General features: G+C 37.1%; 3 protein-coding genes across 3 annotated transcripts; 2 read left to right on the top strand and 1 right to left on the bottom strand.

Moving 5' to 3' along the window:
- The first annotated feature begins 1945 nt into the window (after positions 1-1945).
- LOC311070287 (uncharacterized protein) lies at positions 1946-6189 on the top strand. Its single transcript, XM_084094069.1, has 2 exons — positions 1946-2109; positions 5206-6189. Exons 1-2 carry the CDS (start codon positions 1960-1962, stop codon positions 5572-5574), a joined length of 519 nt encoding a protein of 172 aa, XP_083950195.1. The 5' UTR covers positions 1946-1959; the 3' UTR covers positions 5575-6189.
- Positions 6190-7712: 1523 nt separating this feature from the next.
- Positions 7713-9310, bottom strand: cox20 (cytochrome c oxidase assembly factor COX20). Its single transcript, XM_084093930.1, has 4 exons — positions 9153-9310; positions 8382-8496; positions 8230-8293; positions 7713-7942 (listed from the first exon to the last, which is right to left on the bottom strand). The coding sequence occupies exons 1-4, from the start codon at positions 9177-9179 to the stop codon at positions 7816-7818; spliced, it is 333 nt and encodes a 110-aa protein (XP_083950056.1). The 5' UTR covers positions 9180-9310; the 3' UTR covers positions 7713-7815.
- A 1366-nt stretch (positions 9311-10676) lies between these two features.
- lhb (luteinizing hormone subunit beta) lies at positions 10677-12002 on the top strand (the record flags this gene model as incomplete). Its single annotated transcript, XM_084093632.1, has 2 exons — positions 10677-10862; positions 11763-12002. The coding sequence occupies 2 exons, from the start codon at positions 10677-10679 to the stop codon at positions 12000-12002; spliced, it is 426 nt and encodes a 141-aa protein (XP_083949758.1).
- Between the last annotated feature and the right edge of the window lie 6460 nt (positions 12003-18462).

Raw genomic sequence — 18462 nt, 5'->3', positions numbered from 1 at the left:
TTCTCTGTGACATAGGCTTTGGCTTCGGGTCGTTGTCACGTTGCTTCACTCAGCCTCTCTAAAGCTCGAACTGCTGTCCTGACACTCTCCTGTGAAATGTCTTGATACACTCTTGAATGCATTGTCCTTCAATGAGTGTGAAGTGTCCCGGTCCTGAGGCATTAAACCCATCATGGTTTCACAGTTGTGCAGATCTTGTGGTGTTGGTGTGCAGAGCCCTTTTCTAAACAAAGCATTGTGCATTATTGCCATTAAGTTCAATTTTTGTCTCACCGGTCCACAGAACATTTGTTGTGGAACAACCATGATCTTGAGAAAACAAGCGACATGTCTCAGTCATGTATAGCCAGCATGTGGCTTCCTACAGTATACTCAAAAAATTCATTTTTGCCTCTTGTTAAATTTAATTAATTAAAATAAGCAAAAGTAACACAATTTTTTAATATTTTGTCACAACTTAATTTAATTGTGTTCAATCAACCTAATATATTTAAAACTGAAGTTTACTAACTTAATTTGTGTGAAAACTATATGAATCATTTTTGTTGACAACTAACTGGGCAGTGGATTTGTAGTTCCCAGCATGCTTTGCAAGGGACTGCATTAGGAGGGTAAATTTAGGGTGTTATTTTATGTGTTTTTCTGTAAATGGAAAGATGTTGTTAGTTAATGTTAAATATTCAGTAATGTTAGAAACTTAGAGGAATTTCTGTAATGTTTTTGAATTCATTGTGCAGAAGAGTGGCGACTGTGTTAAGTTTAGGGCTGTGGGCGCTAGGTATACTCTATACATGCATTAAACCTCATTCACAGACCTGCATAAGTAATATTCAATATTACTCTGTAAAAAGTGGTTTTAATTTAATTGAACAACACTAGTAGCTTCTATCATTGGAAATAACTGTAGAGTCAAATTAGCTAAAATTATAATGTTGGCGATTTTAGGCATGTAGATGTAGTCAACCTGACAAAACTTTATCTAGCAGGAATGACTAAATGAATTTAAGTTCATACAACAAGATTACAACAAATCATTTCAAACAAAAAAGATTTTGTTGGAAAAATGTAATTCATTTTCGTGGAAAAGTTTTCCTTAATTTAATCAAGTTCGTTCAACAGCTTATTTACATGTCCCTTCATAAAAAACATTCTTGTGTTTTTCTGATAATAAGACTTCCCCATTTAGTAGATATTTCTAGAGGTCTTTAACTGTTATCCTGAGATCTCTTTCAGGATTGTCTTCAAGTGATCTTTGCAGGAGCTCATGGAGAGAGAAGCAACTGTTCAGCATTTTCTACTCTTGGGTTGATGAACACCAAGGTCTTTCGCAATGCTTTTGCTGCATTTTCCAGCTTTGTGCATCTTTACAGTGCACTTTTAAGGTCCCGTGAAAGCTTTTGGGAAACCAAACGTTCTTGAGAAGACCAGATTTGTCTTTGTGCCTTTATTTAAAGGACAGGGAGGGAACCTGTGTGACTCTCTTTAATTGACTCAATTAGCTTTTGGAAAGACGTTACACGGAGGTTCACTTACTTTTCCCAGCCTGCCCTTTCAATGATCACTCAACATCTTCAATAAAAATGAGAAAAATAGAGAATCTGTGTGTAATTACTTCAGTCAGATTGTGTTTGTCTATAATTGCGACTTTAATAAGTAATCAATGCATAAATCCAGATATATTTTCAGAGGGCTCAAAAACTTGCCACTTTATATATCAGCCCATTGTTATAGCAAATGGACGTACATTTTTTTGCTAAAGAAAATCAGTCTTTGGAGAAAATAAGTAGTGCAATAAGTTAGGTCTATTCCCGAAGCCATGGGATTGGACCCGGATGCCCTCACAGCTGTGTGATGTATGTAGGCCAGTTGTGTTAAGAATGATTGGATGCTCCGGCACCAACTCTTGATCCCTGAGAGTCGAGCTGCTTCTAGACGGGGTATAAGCCATTAATGCTATAGATGATGCAGCTGTGCACTATCAGCACTCACAGAGCAAACATGCGCGTGCTTCTGGACAGCAGCTGGATCCAGTTCGGCCCGGCGGGACGGGGCTCGTACGACTGGGTCGCAGGCGCAACCGCTCCGCCATCAACTGAGAACCGTCTCAAGGTAAAACTCTTAACTTCCTTTGCTAAGTTAAAAACCTCTTTTCACAGACTTACAACTGTCCTTGATTTGTAATGTTGAATTTTTCTGAATGGTGTTTTTGATGTGGTTTTTGACTCTTTTTATCATTTTGCGGGTCTTTCTTGTTTTGTTTTTTAGATATCCTAACAGTGGCCAATTAAGTTGCTTTTATTGTGCTATATTAATAAAAGTTGGTTGATTGATTGATTAGAGACTAAGCAGATGAGGTAAATCAACTATAAGTACACTCATTCCTCCAGGAGAAGCTTATCGCATCTCTATGACTGCTTTCATCCAGAAGTTATCATATCTCATATCGTAATCTGTCCTTGTCTGATACCATCACTCGCATACACAGATAAGCAGTGATACGGTGTGAGTCTCAGGCAGAACATGATTTCACCAAGTGCAACATGTTTCAACATCTTTGTTGATCCTGAAACAACAATCAACCAATCAGATTTGAAGGACAAGTTTACAGTTTATGTCAGGTTTAGGCTTAAACAGGGTTAGGTGCGTCTACATCAGTGTTCTTCATCTACAGTTTCCCTCTGATTTGAGGAATAACTTATGGTTAGGTTTAGGAGTAGGGATATAGGATTACATTTTCTGACAGGAATGTTGTTCCTGAATCAACAAAATATGTTGACCCAGGAATGCGGCAATCGATTGTCGATTGCTTCTGGTTCAATCATATCTGATCTAATGTTTGAACTAATGTTGATTAATAATAATATAGTATTTTACATTTACATGCTGCGTTCATGTCGTCGTTACTGTAATTTCGGGACGACAACATGTGATGTTCTTGTCTGAGCTGTTCACGTCCTCAGACTCATAATTATGTGCTTTAAGTTTAATGGCAACACTATCAACTTATGAATCTGCAGCCGTCGGGTGAAGTTGGAGCTCTCAGAAAATTCCCAGTTTACAAGTTCACTGTAAAAAGTGAACAGTTGGATCAACTTAAAAAAATTACTTCAATTGGTAACACCTAAAGAAATTAAGTTTTCTCAACTTAAATTATCACATTTTATCGTGAAAAACGTGATAATTTAAGTTGAGAAAACTTCATTTCTTTAGGTGTTACCAATTGAAGTAATTTTTTAAAGTTGATCCAACTGTTCACTTTTTACAGTGTTGTTATTAGAAGCTCAATGAGGACAAGAACGCTTTTTACAAGTTGGAATGTCAACGTAATTACGACATGGCGTGAACCTACATTTCCAAATTTAGCAAACACTTTTATCACAAGAGAGAGAAACAAAAGCAATTTGTCAAGGAATTGCTTTCGTTCAACACTGTAAAAAGTGAACAGTTGGATCAACTTAAAAAAATTACTTCAATTGGTAACACCTAAATAAATTAAGTTTTCTCAACTTAAATTATCACGTTTTCACGATAAATTTAAGTTGAGAAAACTTAATTTCTTTAGGTGTTACCAATTGAAGTAATTTTTTTAAGTTGATCCAACTGTTCACTTTTTACAGTGAACGTCGCCTTCGCCAAGCTTCTGACAACTCTTTCAGTCTTATTTAAAAAACAAGGTTGAGTGAGAATAGTTTGCAAGAGCATGATTATAAATAAGACTGTGAAATTGGACTAGTCCCTGTCCCAAATGGCCCTCACGATCTTCCTCTGAGTCCACACTTTTGTGACGTAATGCCGCTTTGACTGTCATTGAGGACACATATCGGCTCGCAAGAACCCTTCTGAAACCTAAAATGACAAATGGCACACCCTACGGTCTTCTGGACTTCCACAAGACCTTGAGTGCACATGAAGTGTGCCACGGGACAGGGTCTTAGTAAACGAGTGCCTCCTTGGTTGATGATTATTAATATTCTCGACAACCTCTGTAGTCTCATTTAGACTCTTGTTAACAACCGCCTTTCTCAAGATAAGTAAAAGCTTTAAATAAATTACAAGGGGGTATTACTGATGTATTTTATGCAGTAGAGTAAAATGTGGAAAAAAAAAAACACTGACTTCGGGGCGAAGGAACTGACAGCGCTAAAACTCAATTCTGGGTTTTGGCCTACAAAAATACATCTTTTTTAATGCTTTATTTAAACATTCGGTTTACAGTGTGAAACAACAAAATTAGAACACAACAATAATTATTAAGAATAACAAAAATATAAGGAATATAAATGAAAACACTTTCACAAAAAAAACGAACTAGACAGTAAAATAAACAAGAATGGGGGGAAAAGAAAGAAAGAGGGCATTAGCCTACTTAAATTAAAAGAAATATAAACATTAATTAAGGTAAAAAGTTTGTAGGTTGTGCAAATTGTACATGTTCTGAGTGCTTTTGGGTTAAGAGAGGATGAAATTGTTATCCAGTAATGTTTTATCTTGTGTAAGAATACCAAAAAAACAGGTTTACAATTTGAAAACTTACATTTATGAATATAAAATCTACATAGGGAAAGAATTAGAAATATTAAAAAGCAGGCATTTGAATCCGCTTTAAAAAATCCAAAAATAACAGTTTTGGGATTCATTGAAAAATTTTGCAAGATATTGCTTGAGATAAACCAACTAACATCTTTCCAAAGTTGCAGATTAGGCTATAAGTGCACGACCAAAACAAGTGAAGAAGAGTTTCATTCTCATTCTGACAGAAAGAGCAATAAGTGTCAAAATCAGATCTGATTTTTTTTACTACAAAAACACATCATCTCTGCAGCGCAACACTGCTGTGATGTCATGTGAGTGACAGGTTGCCCCGCCCTCGTCATCAGAGAAGAGAAGAGATGCTGCAAGAGGGAGGGAAAGATATTCTGATTCAAGATTATGAGGCACATGAATTCAACAAAATTATCTGCACGGATAAATCATTTATAATAAACACTGCAATATTCCAGGCCTCAGAGAATATGACCCTGTGATGATGATGTGATGTCTTAGGTGTTTGGTGTTTTATGCCCCCAACGGCGCCTTCCAGGCAGCGAGGGGATGGGTAGGTTTAAGGTTGAGGGTAGGGTAGGGTTAGCTGCCTCTAAGGAGCCATTGGGGGCTTAAAACACCATCGAGCTGATGTCTTACGTGTCTGTTGCCATGTGTTGCCAGGGTTACTGGAACGAACTGACTTCAAACAAGGTCGAGGAGAGAGCGGAGGTGACGCTCTATGTTGCCATAACAACGGGCTCGTTGCTCTTCCTCATGGGATTTGTCTTTTTCGTTTACAAAAGATGTTCCAGGGTCAAAGAGACCACGACCACAGTAATAACACTGGACGGCACCGCTGAGTTTCTGTCCACTTTGGAGGAAGGAGACCGCACTGAGGACGGGAACGACGGGGTTTTCCTGATGGTTTATCTACCGGCTCCATACGAGAGAACCCTGACGAAGATCGCGCGCGCCGCCAGCACTTCCGGCTCACACACTGAACTGGAGATTGAGGAATTAGACACAGAAAACTCCAGTGATCAAGAGTGATCCTTCAAAGCTCATATTTCACCTCCAATGTAAAGCATATCGATCCAAATAATGCATTAACAGTAACAAAATGGTATGGGATTGGGAATATCACTGTTTTCTTTGGAATCCCATGTAAATAGCATGAATATGGTAATAGGCTACCATACCTTTACCATGGTACCACCACAGCAGTTTTTGTAAGGAAGTAGTGCCAGCTTTGTTTTTGAATATTTATGATCTATGGAACTACAGAATATTTATTAATCGAAATGGAATACAAAAGGATTTGCTTTTGTTTCTCCAAACTTTACTAGTAGTATTGTAAAGTATAGGGTATAAAATATAGGCCCTAGTCTTTTTTGTGCACAATGTGTTAAATGGTTTTAATAGTTTTGCAACATTTTTAAAGATGGGGACTTCTTGTATCTCAATAGTTCTCTTTTTTTAATGTAAAATATTTTGACCTCATCATTATTTCATTTGTAAGAAATGTTCAATAATGGAGATGTTATCAACAGTGACACATAAAAACAATAAAAAAAATTCTTATCTCTAGTTAATATCAGCTCTTTCACCACATTATGTGATTCTGCAAGCAAATTGAAATAAAATTAAATTGCATTACCATGCAAATTGGTTTGAGAAACTGATTGAACTGAGGATTTTGAGGATTCGTCTACTCTGAACAGGAGGGGGAAACTCCATCTTTGTATCACATGGTTAAAAAGCACACATCTTTATATCGTTAACCATGTCAAATTCCACCTTCTTTTAAGTTGTTGTGATCATATAAGGTAAATGTGATCCGACTCCAGTTTTAATGAAATGCTGCATCACTTTGGCCTCACTATAACACTCAACATGCTTTCTTTCTCACTGAAGCTCTCGAGAATCGACAGCTATCTTAATATACCACATATTAGAAATGTCTATAGCACATAAGACACACTATTTGCACTATATTCACAGCATACAAAAAGTAGCCATAATGCAAGTAGCCATTAGTTACTGTGCAAAGGTGACTTTAAACTGTTAAAATATGCAAGACGAGACCAATCATCATGCAAATAGAATCGGTATGCGAGTCAATGGGAACTTTCATCTTTAGTTCTTTATAAAAGAAATAGCCATTCTCTACAAAACAAAGTTTGAATGACGTTTGTACTTTAAAAGGGCTAAACGAACTGTCTCAGGAATATCACTGTAACAAAGACCTGTATGGTTCAAGTGATCTTCCTCCAACATGAAGAGAAGTAAACTGTGAAGAGAACCATGTCTGTGTTCAGTGTATGAATACACACTCGAAAGAAAACACACCTACTAAGAATCCAGAAACTATGCAGACTGGCCCTTACAAATGATATCTTACTTCAGTTACACTTGATTGAGATTTTTTTTCACTAATTTAACTTTTCTATATGCCATTTTTTTTTTTTTTTTTTTTTTGCATTTACTTTTAACCAGTTGGTATCAAGGGAACTTTCAGTGAGGAATAATGTCAGATGCCCTCCAGTTTATTTGGTTGCCAAAAAGAGCATGTCTCTTCATTTTGAACACAATATCCATTTATTTAGTCATTTCTACCTAACAAATTCTTGCTTGGAAAATGTGATTGTTATATATTTTTTCATAATGCAGTTTCCAATATGTTTTTTAATCTCATGTCACACATCTGCAGCCCCTTTACTAAGACTCAATTACCCTTTCATCAGCCTCAAACCAGTGTTTGTATGGAACCAGAAAAGTATGTCGCATCGCTGTGGATTATACCTGTTACTCCTTAAACAGTGTTCATTTTAAAAGTCATGCTTTCTGTCGTAGGTTCAACAAACCAAAATCAGTCTCTTTTCAAATGCCCTCTAGCTGGAACCTGCTTTAATAACACCTCACGCAATGACCGTGTGGTACAGCGCCATCGTGTGTTACAACGCGGAACTGCAGCTGTTAAAACAACTGATTACCACCAGGAAAAGGATATGGCTATTATTTTTTAGTGTGTTCTCCTTTTATTACTTCAAATCAGAGCTCGGGAAAAATCTTTTCATTACCAAAAAGTACTTCTTGTTGTTGCTTAACAAATAGATCTTTGACTTTGCTTCTATGCGTCTAAGAGACATTCTGCCTACAACATATTCTTAAAATAAAAATAAGAAGCATTTGTTTAACTTTAAAACATTTTTATTACAAACATTTCACATATTTGATTATGCAATAAATACACATTAAATCACATTAAAGGCATCAGACGAGGAACATCCACTAGTCTTCTTTCTTTTTCCGTGTGGGATCCAAATTTGTGCCTTCATAAATTACTTTATTCTTCATGCCGTCCTGAATGATTCTCTGCTGAACACGCAGCTTGGCATTATTATATCTGCAGTAGAACCTGTAAAATAATGAGATGAGATAGACATGAGATAAACAGCTGAACCTCCTGATTATATAGCATTTATTTTTATTTTTTTACATTTTACAAGACAATGAATTATAATTTCCCCCATTCTAATGCACATTTTCATATTCACATTTCTGTAATGGACAAAAAAAACAACTTTTTTATTTTTACTTGTTTGATAATATGTTGATTAAAATATATGCTTCTTACTGTAAAGTAAAAAACCTGTAATTTTACAGTATTAATATAGTTTCAATGCCTGTTTTTGAGACACGCACCATGAGCCCAGACTCGTAAGCATGAATCCTGCGGCACCCACGTCAAATGACCTCTTTACTCGACCTGTGAACGACAAGTTGAGCCTTACATTAAAGACATAAAACAGAAACATTATCAACAATGCTGAAGATCATCAGAATCATGCTCTTACTTGTTGCCAGAAAGTGCAGCAGTCCTGCCACTACTGACGCCCCGGCTCCGTGTAGAAGAGATTCCCGAGCACACGGCGTATTCTGGATGTCAAGGATCCCCAGCACCTTCGGGCCCTGTGTGTGTGTGTGTGTGTGTTATAATGTTAGGGTCCAATTAATGGCTGGACACTCTAGCCTATTCATTTATTTGTATAAAATGCCACTGATTACAAAAATACAGTGTACTCATTCACTACACTGATTTAAATCTCTTCTGGGTTCAGTGAATAAATATTAATGACACACTCAAAACTTACACTAAACAGCATGTTTATATGAGCATCTAGACCATTACATTTACAAAATACCATGTTATAGTATCAGACAGCGATACCATGGTACTTTTTTGTTGTTGCTAGAAATCAAGGTGAATGTCACCATAACAGTGTCGGCTCAAAGGCATAAGGCTCAGTGTCCTGCATCCAGACCCTAACCATGGTTTTACTACAGATAAAATAAATAAAACATGGTTATTGTAGTGGTAACCACAAATGAACCACGGTTTTGCTACACTAGCCATAGTTTAACCATGGCATTTGTAGTAAAACAAATGGTATTGGTTATACAAATGGTAATCAATCCGCCAAAAAAAACCCCACATAGTTACTACACTTTTACTATAATACATGGTCAATTTTTGCAAGGTTAATTGTGGCCAGGGTAAATATGACCGTGTCTTATGAACACCAGCGTAATATCTGACTAAAAATCTTGAATAAAATTACACCCACTTGGCTCTTACCGCCCTCCTCGGTCATTTTCGAGACGAATTTTCAACACAATCATTTAACCAAGTTCATCTCATGGTTCATCTGCGTTATGAAATGTTAACCCAATACTTTTGCGGTGCGCCGATAAATCCTTCCCGACGGAACACTTTAGCTGGCGATCGTTGGTTCCGGTGTTTAGAGGAGCCGGCTATAGCATTACAGTAGGCTAGTGTAGTAATTGGCAAAGTGTAAAATAGGTTACTAGTGTAAAATAAAGTAAGATTCCATTTCCAGTGTTTATATAATGAAATAAATAGACTACTGAATGCACAACAGAGACAAAGAACTAAAGATTTGCTTTTTCTGAAAGAAATCTTAGGCAGTAAAATAAGTTTTTGATAAGTTTTAGTTTTTGATCCTGTGAAGGCTAAATGAGATGCTTCATCCCCTTTAAATGTTGTTGTCAAATGACAATCTCTGCCATGTGGTACAAAACAACACATAACAAGAGTTTATTTTAGACTACGAATTTATAGTTTGGAGTCATATCAGAAGGAATTCAATTTTCCCTGATCCTTTGAAAGTTACTATACGGCAACTATCACGTTCATGTTCTGTTCTCACGCAGTAAAAAATACATTGCAGAGCAAAGGAACAAAGTCCTGTGCATTTTATTATGAAAGTGAATTTTTTACTGTTATTAAAAAGTTATTATTATAAGAAAATTAATTATATGCAAATATAAAAATATATAAATTTTAACTTTAATATTATTGTAATGTACCAGATGACAGGGTTCCCTGTTTACAGCATTATTTGAGAGGGATTTTTTTTTTTCTAGAGAAAAATTCACATGTAGGCTACTGTACCTGATATATCCACATGAATCGATTTCAGATCAAACTGAATCGACAATTTTTTATTTTATTTTTATTTTATTTATTTTTTAGTGTGAAGAACAAAATCTAAAGAACTATTTTCCAATATAGAACCTATTAGAATGAAAAAGGTTCCAAAGATTCTTCATGGAACCAAAGATGCCAATAAAGAATCTTTATTTTTAAAAGTGGATATGTTGTAAAACAGAGTTGTGTTTGAGTGTTTTCTGCCTTGCGAACACTAACTCAGTGAAATCTGAGAGCAGGGCCTCAGACCTTGATCATTTCCTGACCCTGGACCTGTGTTTCACAGAGAGGCCATGGAATCCAATTTAGCTCCACGGAAATGATGTTAGATGAGATATGATCACATGAACACAGCAGGTGTTCTTGTATCTGCGTTCTGACCTGACACATTTAAACAGTTGTGGAAACACATAATCCACTTGAGATCAGTGTGATTAATTTAAGGTCAGATTTTAGTTTAATTGTCAGTCACTTGGTTTCAGTGTCCTGTATAAATCTAGCCAGATGCTCTGAACACACAGAGTGTCTTCTAACAGCCTGCTGAGCAACACACACACCTGTCAAGTAAGTCGAATACATTTTTAATATTGTGAATGTTTCAAAGGCGCTTCAATGAAATTCCTTCCTTTCCTTCCACAGGATGTTAGTCGTTCGAAACAACATCCTCCTTCTCTTATTCTACTTAGTTGTTCTTCTAGTCGTTGCTCAAAGCTCTTTTCTTCCGCCATGTGAGCCAATTAATGAGACGGTCTCTGTGGAAAAAGAGGGCTGTCCGAAATGCCTGGTGTTTCAGACCAGCATCTGCAGCGGACACTGCCTAACAAAGGTGCTTCTGTTTGATGTGCATGGGAACCATTTTTAGCAACATTCATTTGCATTAATATTTATATACACTGCCGTTCAAAAGTTTTTGATCGGTAAGATGTTTTTAAATGAAGTCTCTTCTGCTCACCAAGGCTGCATTATTTGATAAAAAAAAACAAAAACACGAATACTAAAACTTTAAACTAAGTAATATTGTGAAATATTATGACAATTTAAAATAACTGTTTTCTATGTGAAGATATTTTAAAGTGTAATTTATTCCTGTGATCAAAGCTGAGTTTTCAGCATCATTACTCCAGTCTTCAGTGTCACATGATCCTTCAGAAATCATTCGAATATAATCAGTGTTTCTTGAGCTTAAAATCATCATATTAGAATGATTTCTGAAGGATCATGTGACACTGAAGACTGGAGTAATGATGCTGAAAATTCAGCTTTGATCACAGGAATAAATTACACTTCACTACATATTCACATAGAAAACAGATGTTTTATATAGTAATAATATTTCACAATATTACTGTTTTTTAGTTTGTTGCATTTTTAATCAAATAAATGCAGCCTTGAGCAGAAGAGACTTCTTTTAAAAACAGGTTACACTTTATTTTAAGGTGTCATTGTTACAGTGTAATTATACATTTAAGTACTGAATAATATTAATTAACTACATGTACATAGGGTTAGGATTAGGGTTTGGATTTAGTTTAGGGTTAGTTGCATGTAATTATGCATAATTTATACATAATTAACTACATGTAACATATGTAACAATAACACTGTAAAATAAAGTGTTACCTAAAAACTTAAAAAATCTTACCGATCAAAAACTTTTGAACGGCTGCATCAATATTTCCAGTGGTGAAGTAGGCTACTATAAAACAGTGTATCATCTTGTTTGTAGGAGCCTGTATACAAGAGCCCGTTCTCCACTGTCTACCAACACGTGTGCACGTACCGGGACGTCCGCTACGAGACGGTGCGCCTGCCGGACTGCCCCCCCGGGGTGGACCCGCACATCACCTACCCGGTGGCCCTCAGCTGCGACTGCAGTCTCTGCACCATGGACACCTCCGACTGCACCATCGAGAGCCTGCAGCCCGACTTCTGCATGTCTCAGAGAGAGGACTTCCCAAACTACTAGCCCACTGTCCTGAGGAACATCCCAAACTACTAGCCCACTGTCCTGAGGAACATCCCAAACTCTGACAAACTCACACTCGAAATCAGATCAATGCTGCGTACATGTAGGCTATTAAAAAGTACATACTACATGCTACTTCAATATTAAATTGAAGCTTGTTTCCGCCACAGAATAAAATATAAAAAAGTTTGGTTTCACTTTATTTTGATGGTCCCTTTAACACATTCTGTTGTCTAGAAGTAACATTGCACCTACATGTCTACTAACTCTCATTAGAGTATTAGTAGAGTATTAGTAGACTGGTAGGGTTAGGGTTAGAATAAGTTGACGTAGTTGCAAAGTTACTTATAGTCAGTACAGTGTCTGTTGGAGGACCATCACAATAAAGAGTTAGCAGATATTAAGCAGACAGTACACTAATACTTTAATGAGAGTTAGTTGACATGTAGTTGCAAAGTTACTTATAATCAACAGAATGTTCAAAAGGGACTTTTTATCTCAGAATTGCGTGATGTAAAGTCGCAATTGCGTGTTATAAAGTCAGAATTGTGAGATGGCTATATAAACTCGAAATTGCGAGTTAACTTACGTGAAAAAAAACTTGAATATCTCGCAATTCTGACTTTTCCCCCTCAGAATTGCGAGAAATAAACACGCAATTGCCTTTATATCACGCAATTCTGACTTTAGATCTCGCAATTAGAGAAATAAAGAATTGCGAGATGTAAACTTTCAATTGTGAGATAAAAAGTCGCAATTAGCCTATCCTTTAAAATGTTTTATTCTGTGGCGGAAACAAGCTTCCATAATATTCTATGCTAAAGTCAAACTAATTTTATTCTGTGTATAATCTAAAGGAGCAGTTATGGATACTGAAACTAAAAAGGTTGTAAGTTATCATTGGAAAATCATCAGCCAATGACCAGAGAGAAGAACAAAAGTTGGGTTTAAATGATACACAAGAAAATCCTGCAAATGAACTATTGACTGAAGCGTGTTAATTAAATTGACTACAGTATGTCTCAACCATGATGAATTACAATAAAACTGCACCTCTTTTGCACTTGAAATATAAAGAGATACAAAATAAATTAAATGAAACCATTCATAAGAAAGGCCTATGCATTCTGCTGGCAAAAGGCATTGCTCTCCATTGAAGGCCATTCAGAAGTGAACATATTCTGACTTAATAAAATATTTTGCAAGCACATAGTACTGTTTAACACAGATGTTTTACCAGTATTTAATTTATTTCTGAAAGCATGAAATTAACTTATCTTTTTCATCATCCCTGAGACACTTTAAAAGTCTCTGCTAATCGAATGCATGTAATTAATCAAATATTAGATCTTGTACTGATTTCCCCCAAGCACACCAGATAGGATTACCATGAAAAGAGCAAAATGATGCTATAGGAGAATCTGTAGCTCAAAGAAAACGAGACAACATGCAACAGTGAAGACTGGTGGACCGCGGCAATAATGTTGTACAGCCAGAAGATGGCAGGAAAGATCAATACTGGGAAAACTGGGAAATGGAAAAGTAAATGTGCCCTCTCACACTAATTTATGCAGTCATTTAAAAGTTAACAGTTTGCCTTGTGGAAATACTGTTATGCTATAAAATCTTGATACTGTACAGTAATTATATTGTGACGGCATGACAAGACATTTACCACGAGAAATGACACACAATGGCTCTGTTTCAAAACTAAGCAATGGAACCTTATAAGAGACTGATTTGGAACTCTAGCACACAAGATAATAGCATTTGGTGTTAGTATATTACTAAGCTAACGTGATATTAAACAAAAAATAAGTACAATAAAAAATAAAAACAGGTTCATTTTGAATTAGACTGAGCAATTGTTATCGATAATATTCAGTAGCCTACCGAATGAATTCTATAAGCAATATTTCTCATTGCAAAGCATTGTGGAATTCTCTTAAGTAATGATATGACACAAATTATTTTCTATTACAAGGAATCATTTCACGTCGCTTTTTGTCAAACTTTTTTAAAGTCCCTCAATTATGCTTTTTCAGACATTACATTTCATGTAGTGTGTAATATAACTGTTTGTGAATGTATAAGGTCTGCAAAGATCAGAGTAGGCTACAGATAAAAGGAGTTATGTCAAGTACATGTCTCCTAAAAGAAAAAGTGATTCTGAACTGACTGGAACGAGTCGTCAGTAATTCAGTAACACCGTGTCCTAACCAGACGCGATGCGATAAGATTCCAGCGACAAATAATAGCCGTTTCTCAATGTCAAGGAAGGATCCTCGGAAGCCAGAATTTCGAGGATGCTACGTCATCGACATCCGTCGAAGGACTGTTCCAATGTCGAGGATCCTCGGAATTTCAACCAAGGACTGAGTCCTTCGTTCGAAAAATATCCCATATACAGGAAAGGATGCATATGTGTAGCCTTCGCGCTCTTCGCGCTCTCAAATCACCCACAATCCTATGCACGCAGCTTTGCTATCTTGTTCAAAAAATTCAAAATGTCGGACGTTAATGGAGTCGGAGCGTTAACGGGGCAATATGCTTTCAAATGTAAGTATATTTACGTTACCAAACATTTGATTAAAAAAATAATTACATCCATTATGTTATGGGTCAAATTGACCCGCACTGTTTAAACACACTTGACAGTCAAAGAATCAATATGATTAAAAAGGAGTTTATTGATTTAAAAATGATTATATTGCCTGAGTGAACAGAACTGCGTCCATAGCAACGCTCTGTTTTTCATTTTCACTGACGTAATGACGCAATGACGTGCACTTGCTAGCCTGTTCCAGAGCCGTTGAAAAACGTGTTCTCCGAATGCTAAAGAGGAGCCTCGCCTAGCCTCTGAAGGAAGTGACTTGGAAGGACCAGTCCTGCCAAGGAAGTATCCTTGACATTGAGAAACACCTAATGTGCCTATCCACACTAGACGCGACGCGACTGCGAGATGTGTCAAAATCAATCAAAACCCACAGCCAATCAGAACAGCGTGTGGGAGGAGTCAGCCAATCAGAGGAGCGTGTGGGCGGAGTCAGCCAATCAGAGCAGCGTGTGGGTGGAGTCAGCCAATCAGAGCAGCGTGTGGGCGGAGTCAGCCAATCAGAACAGCGTGTGGGCGGAGTCTCGCGGCGAGTGCACAGCACCAGAGAATAATCTCGACGGCACTTGCAAGAAAATGGATAAGTAGCTACATAATCAAATTCGCAAATATTACACAATTTAAACATTATTAAAAATACAGAGGCTACTGAGTTACTAAAGCAGTCTTTGTCAAATAATACACTTGTTTGTTCACAGTTTGAACGTTCTTGTTTCCATTTGTTTAATTTCAAGATCTGAGGTGAATTATCCATTGTTGCTTTTACAGCTACAAAGCTGGAGCACTAAATGATATTCAAAGTCACATTTCACGCTTTAACATTAAAGCACATAAACAGTACCTGAGATTATCATCGCCACACTTTGTGTTGTTGTTCCAGCGCGACGTCGCAGAAAAATAGAAACCGTTTCTAAAGTAGAATCGTCACCGTCGCAGCTGGTTAGGACAAACACTCTGATTAACATGGAAAATATACCTTTTATTGTGCGTCGTGTGTAGTTAGGACACGGTGTAAGTCTTACTTCCTGTTTCATACCTGTGTAACAATGTAACACATTTGCATAATGCCAGTCTATGGTCTTAAATCAAATCCACCTTGATGCACTCTCAAAAGATGAGATTGATATGGTAAATCCGACACCATCCATGTGTATCCAGTGCTGAGGAAAGTTGCTGAAGTTTCAGTTATGGCAATGGACCTTTGGTTTCTGACATGCGCTGTAAGCAGTCGACCAATCAAAACAAACTGGGCCTTCTGACCAATCAGAGCAGAGTCGGCTCTCGGAAAGGAGGAGTTTAGAGATCGAACCGTTTCAGACACTGTGAGAAAAGAGCTGATGCTGTAATGAACTGTATATGATGAAAAAATATGAGTGTTTTTTGACCTTAGATACATGTAAACCTATTGTAGGAAAATTGGTAATAAAATTAGGAACCTTCACGGTCAAGCTGACCCTAATGGCAGAGCTGTTGTCTAGCCTATACTGCACTGATAATACATGAGCTACCTGTTAATTACAACTGTGGTGTGCTTTACAAATGAGCTTATAATGAATCATTTTGGGAACATGAGGGAAATTACTTTAATATTATAACAAATGCTTTCTGTATTATTCACTAATCATTACTCAGGGGTAAAACATTTATAATTCTGTTTCTCTCCTTCTCAGAGCAAGATATTCTTTTCATATCCTCTGCACATCCTATTCCCAACACAGGCTTGTATGAAACCACATCCCATGAGCCAATACATCTTTGAATTTCACTGAAGCATTAACATTTACACTGTCCACATTCAAGCTTACAGCTTCTCTGAGTCATACATAATATCTGCTTGATTTGAAGGAATTCAGCCAAAAAAGTTCATCATGCACTCAATCCTCATGTCATTTTATCCCTGTATTATTTACAGTATTTCGCGATATGAAAATGAGATGTCAGAATGTCTGTGCTTTGGACTTTCTGTACAAGGAAAGTGGTAGATCTCAAATGTCATTCACACTCGTGTTCAGTTTAAAAATGTGTCACTATCACCAAACCCCAAGCTACTCATGTGTCTCAAAGCTATAGCTATCACATGACTCCGGTAGACTTATTTTTTTACCCGTCTCCTGCAAAATAACCATCCACTTCCCATCTATGAAAAACAAGACTTAACATCTTCATGTTTATTTACAAAATTTCTCTGAGAACTATTATATAGTTGGTTACACAGTACAACTTTTAGGCCCTGTTTACAGCTGGTATTGACATGTATTTTGGAGTGGACGAGGCTAATAAATACAGGTGTAAGCGGGGTCTAAAATGCTTTGAGCTTGTCCACTTTCCACCATTTCCAGAGGTAGTCAAAAACACACTCGACAGACCGGATTGCTTTCGTAGTGTAAACACTCGTGTGTTGGAACAGCCACAAAAGACCGCCTACTCTCCGCCTACTGAACTAATGCGTGAACATTATGGGAAGTGCGCTAGCCAGACGGGATTTAAACTTTGTCGGCTGAAGACCCAAGTTTGGTTTGAAGATGAAAAACATACCAAGTCAAGTCAAGTCAAGTCAAGTCAAGTCAAGTCATCTTCATTTATATAGCGCTTTTAACAATGTAGATTGTTTCAAAGCAGCTTTACAGAGATGAGCGTATAATTTAAGGTAACAGAGATTGTTTTGGCTTTATAGCGGTTCTTTAATAAAGTTATTTTCCAGCTAAAGTTAGTTAGCACAAGCACCAAGTTGCATGTTCTCTCAGCATTCCTGATTTCTAACACCTGGTATTAAGATGCGTTTTGGTTGATCCGATCACAAGAGGACGAATCTAAATACAGGTGTAAACGGGGTGTAAAACGCTTTGAGCTTGTTCACTTTCGACAACTTCCATAGAAAACACATTCGACAGACCGGATTGCTTTTGTAGTGTAAATGCTCATGTGGTCAAATGTGTTTTAAAGGCTGCAAAAGACCGTCTGCTCTCTGTCCACAGACCTAATGCTTAAACATTATGGGAAGAGCGCTAGCCAGACGGGATTTAAACTTTGTCGGCTGAAGACCCAAGTTTGGTTTGAAGATGAAAAACATACCAAGCACAATGTTCTCTCAGCATTCCTGATTTCTAACACGCACTCACAGCGTTCGGCTGGTCTTCGGCTGTCAGAGCAGAAACTAAAGCTGATGATCTCCGTGTGTTTCTGTAGTCTCTGTGCGCGTTCATATGCAAATTACGTAAGTCCTCCTCTTGAAGAAATCAGGACAGAAGTGCTTGAAAGTGGACAAAAGAAAGTCTTTAGATCCAGTTGACCAAAACGCATCTTAATACCAGGTGTAAACAGGGCCTTATACAGTTACGTAAATCCAGCTTTTAATGTTGTTTATGTGTCTATGTGGTGTTTTTAATGTGCTTTAAGACAAACCATGTGCAAATTCATAAGTCGACACCATTGCTGAGTATTTTCTCCTTAAAACTGCAGTGAACCAAAGACAGTCTCAAAAACACGCTTTGAAATCGCTGGTGTTTCTGACGTCACAAACTACCTTGTAACCAATCAGATCAACGTGTGATCGTCAACCAGTGGATCTCTGAGCTGAGTGAGTGAGTGAGTGGAGGCGGGGCTCATTTGCATATTCATAGAACCACGAAATACTAAATGAGGCAAGGGTGCAGAGTTACATTCAAGATATTTGTTTTTAAATATGTAATTTTGGTGATCAAAAATTAGTTTTAAGGGATAAAATTATTTACTACAGGGTGACTTTAATCCTCACTGTAGAAGAAATGTCTGTTTTAAGTGTCTCCTAGTACATTGGACATCCTTTGTGGATGGCTTCAAATCAGAGGCTATTTCTAGCAGTCTAAA

Source organism: Abramis brama (genome assembly GCF_963993115.1).
Source record: "Abramis brama genome assembly, chromosome: 19".
Taxonomy (NCBI): domain Eukaryota; kingdom Metazoa; phylum Chordata; class Actinopteri; order Cypriniformes; family Leuciscidae; genus Abramis; species Abramis brama.
The sequence above is the reverse complement of the archived record's forward strand: the minus strand, read 5'-3'. Positions and strand labels throughout refer to the sequence as shown.

Excerpts from the sequence above, each read along its gene's own strand:
- cox20 (XM_084093930.1), bottom strand. The coding sequence starts at position 9,179 with ATGACCGAGGAGGGCGGTAAGAGCCAA. Across the intron at positions 8,294-8,381 it reads GCTGCACTTTCTGGCAACAA|GTCGAGTAAAGAGGTCATTT; the intron begins GTAAGAGCATGA and ends TGTCGTTCACAG. Across the intron at positions 7,943-8,229 it reads CTTACGAGTCTGGGCTCATG|GTTCTACTGCAGATATAATA; the intron begins GTGCGTGTCTCA and ends ATTATTTTACAG.
- LOC311070287 (XM_084094069.1), top strand. The coding sequence starts at position 1,960 with ATGATGCAGCTGTGCACTATCAGCACTCACAGAGCAAACATGCGCGTG. Across the intron at positions 2,110-5,205 it reads CAACTGAGAACCGTCTCAAG|GGTTACTGGAACGAACTGAC; the intron begins GTAAAACTCTTA and ends ATGTGTTGCCAG.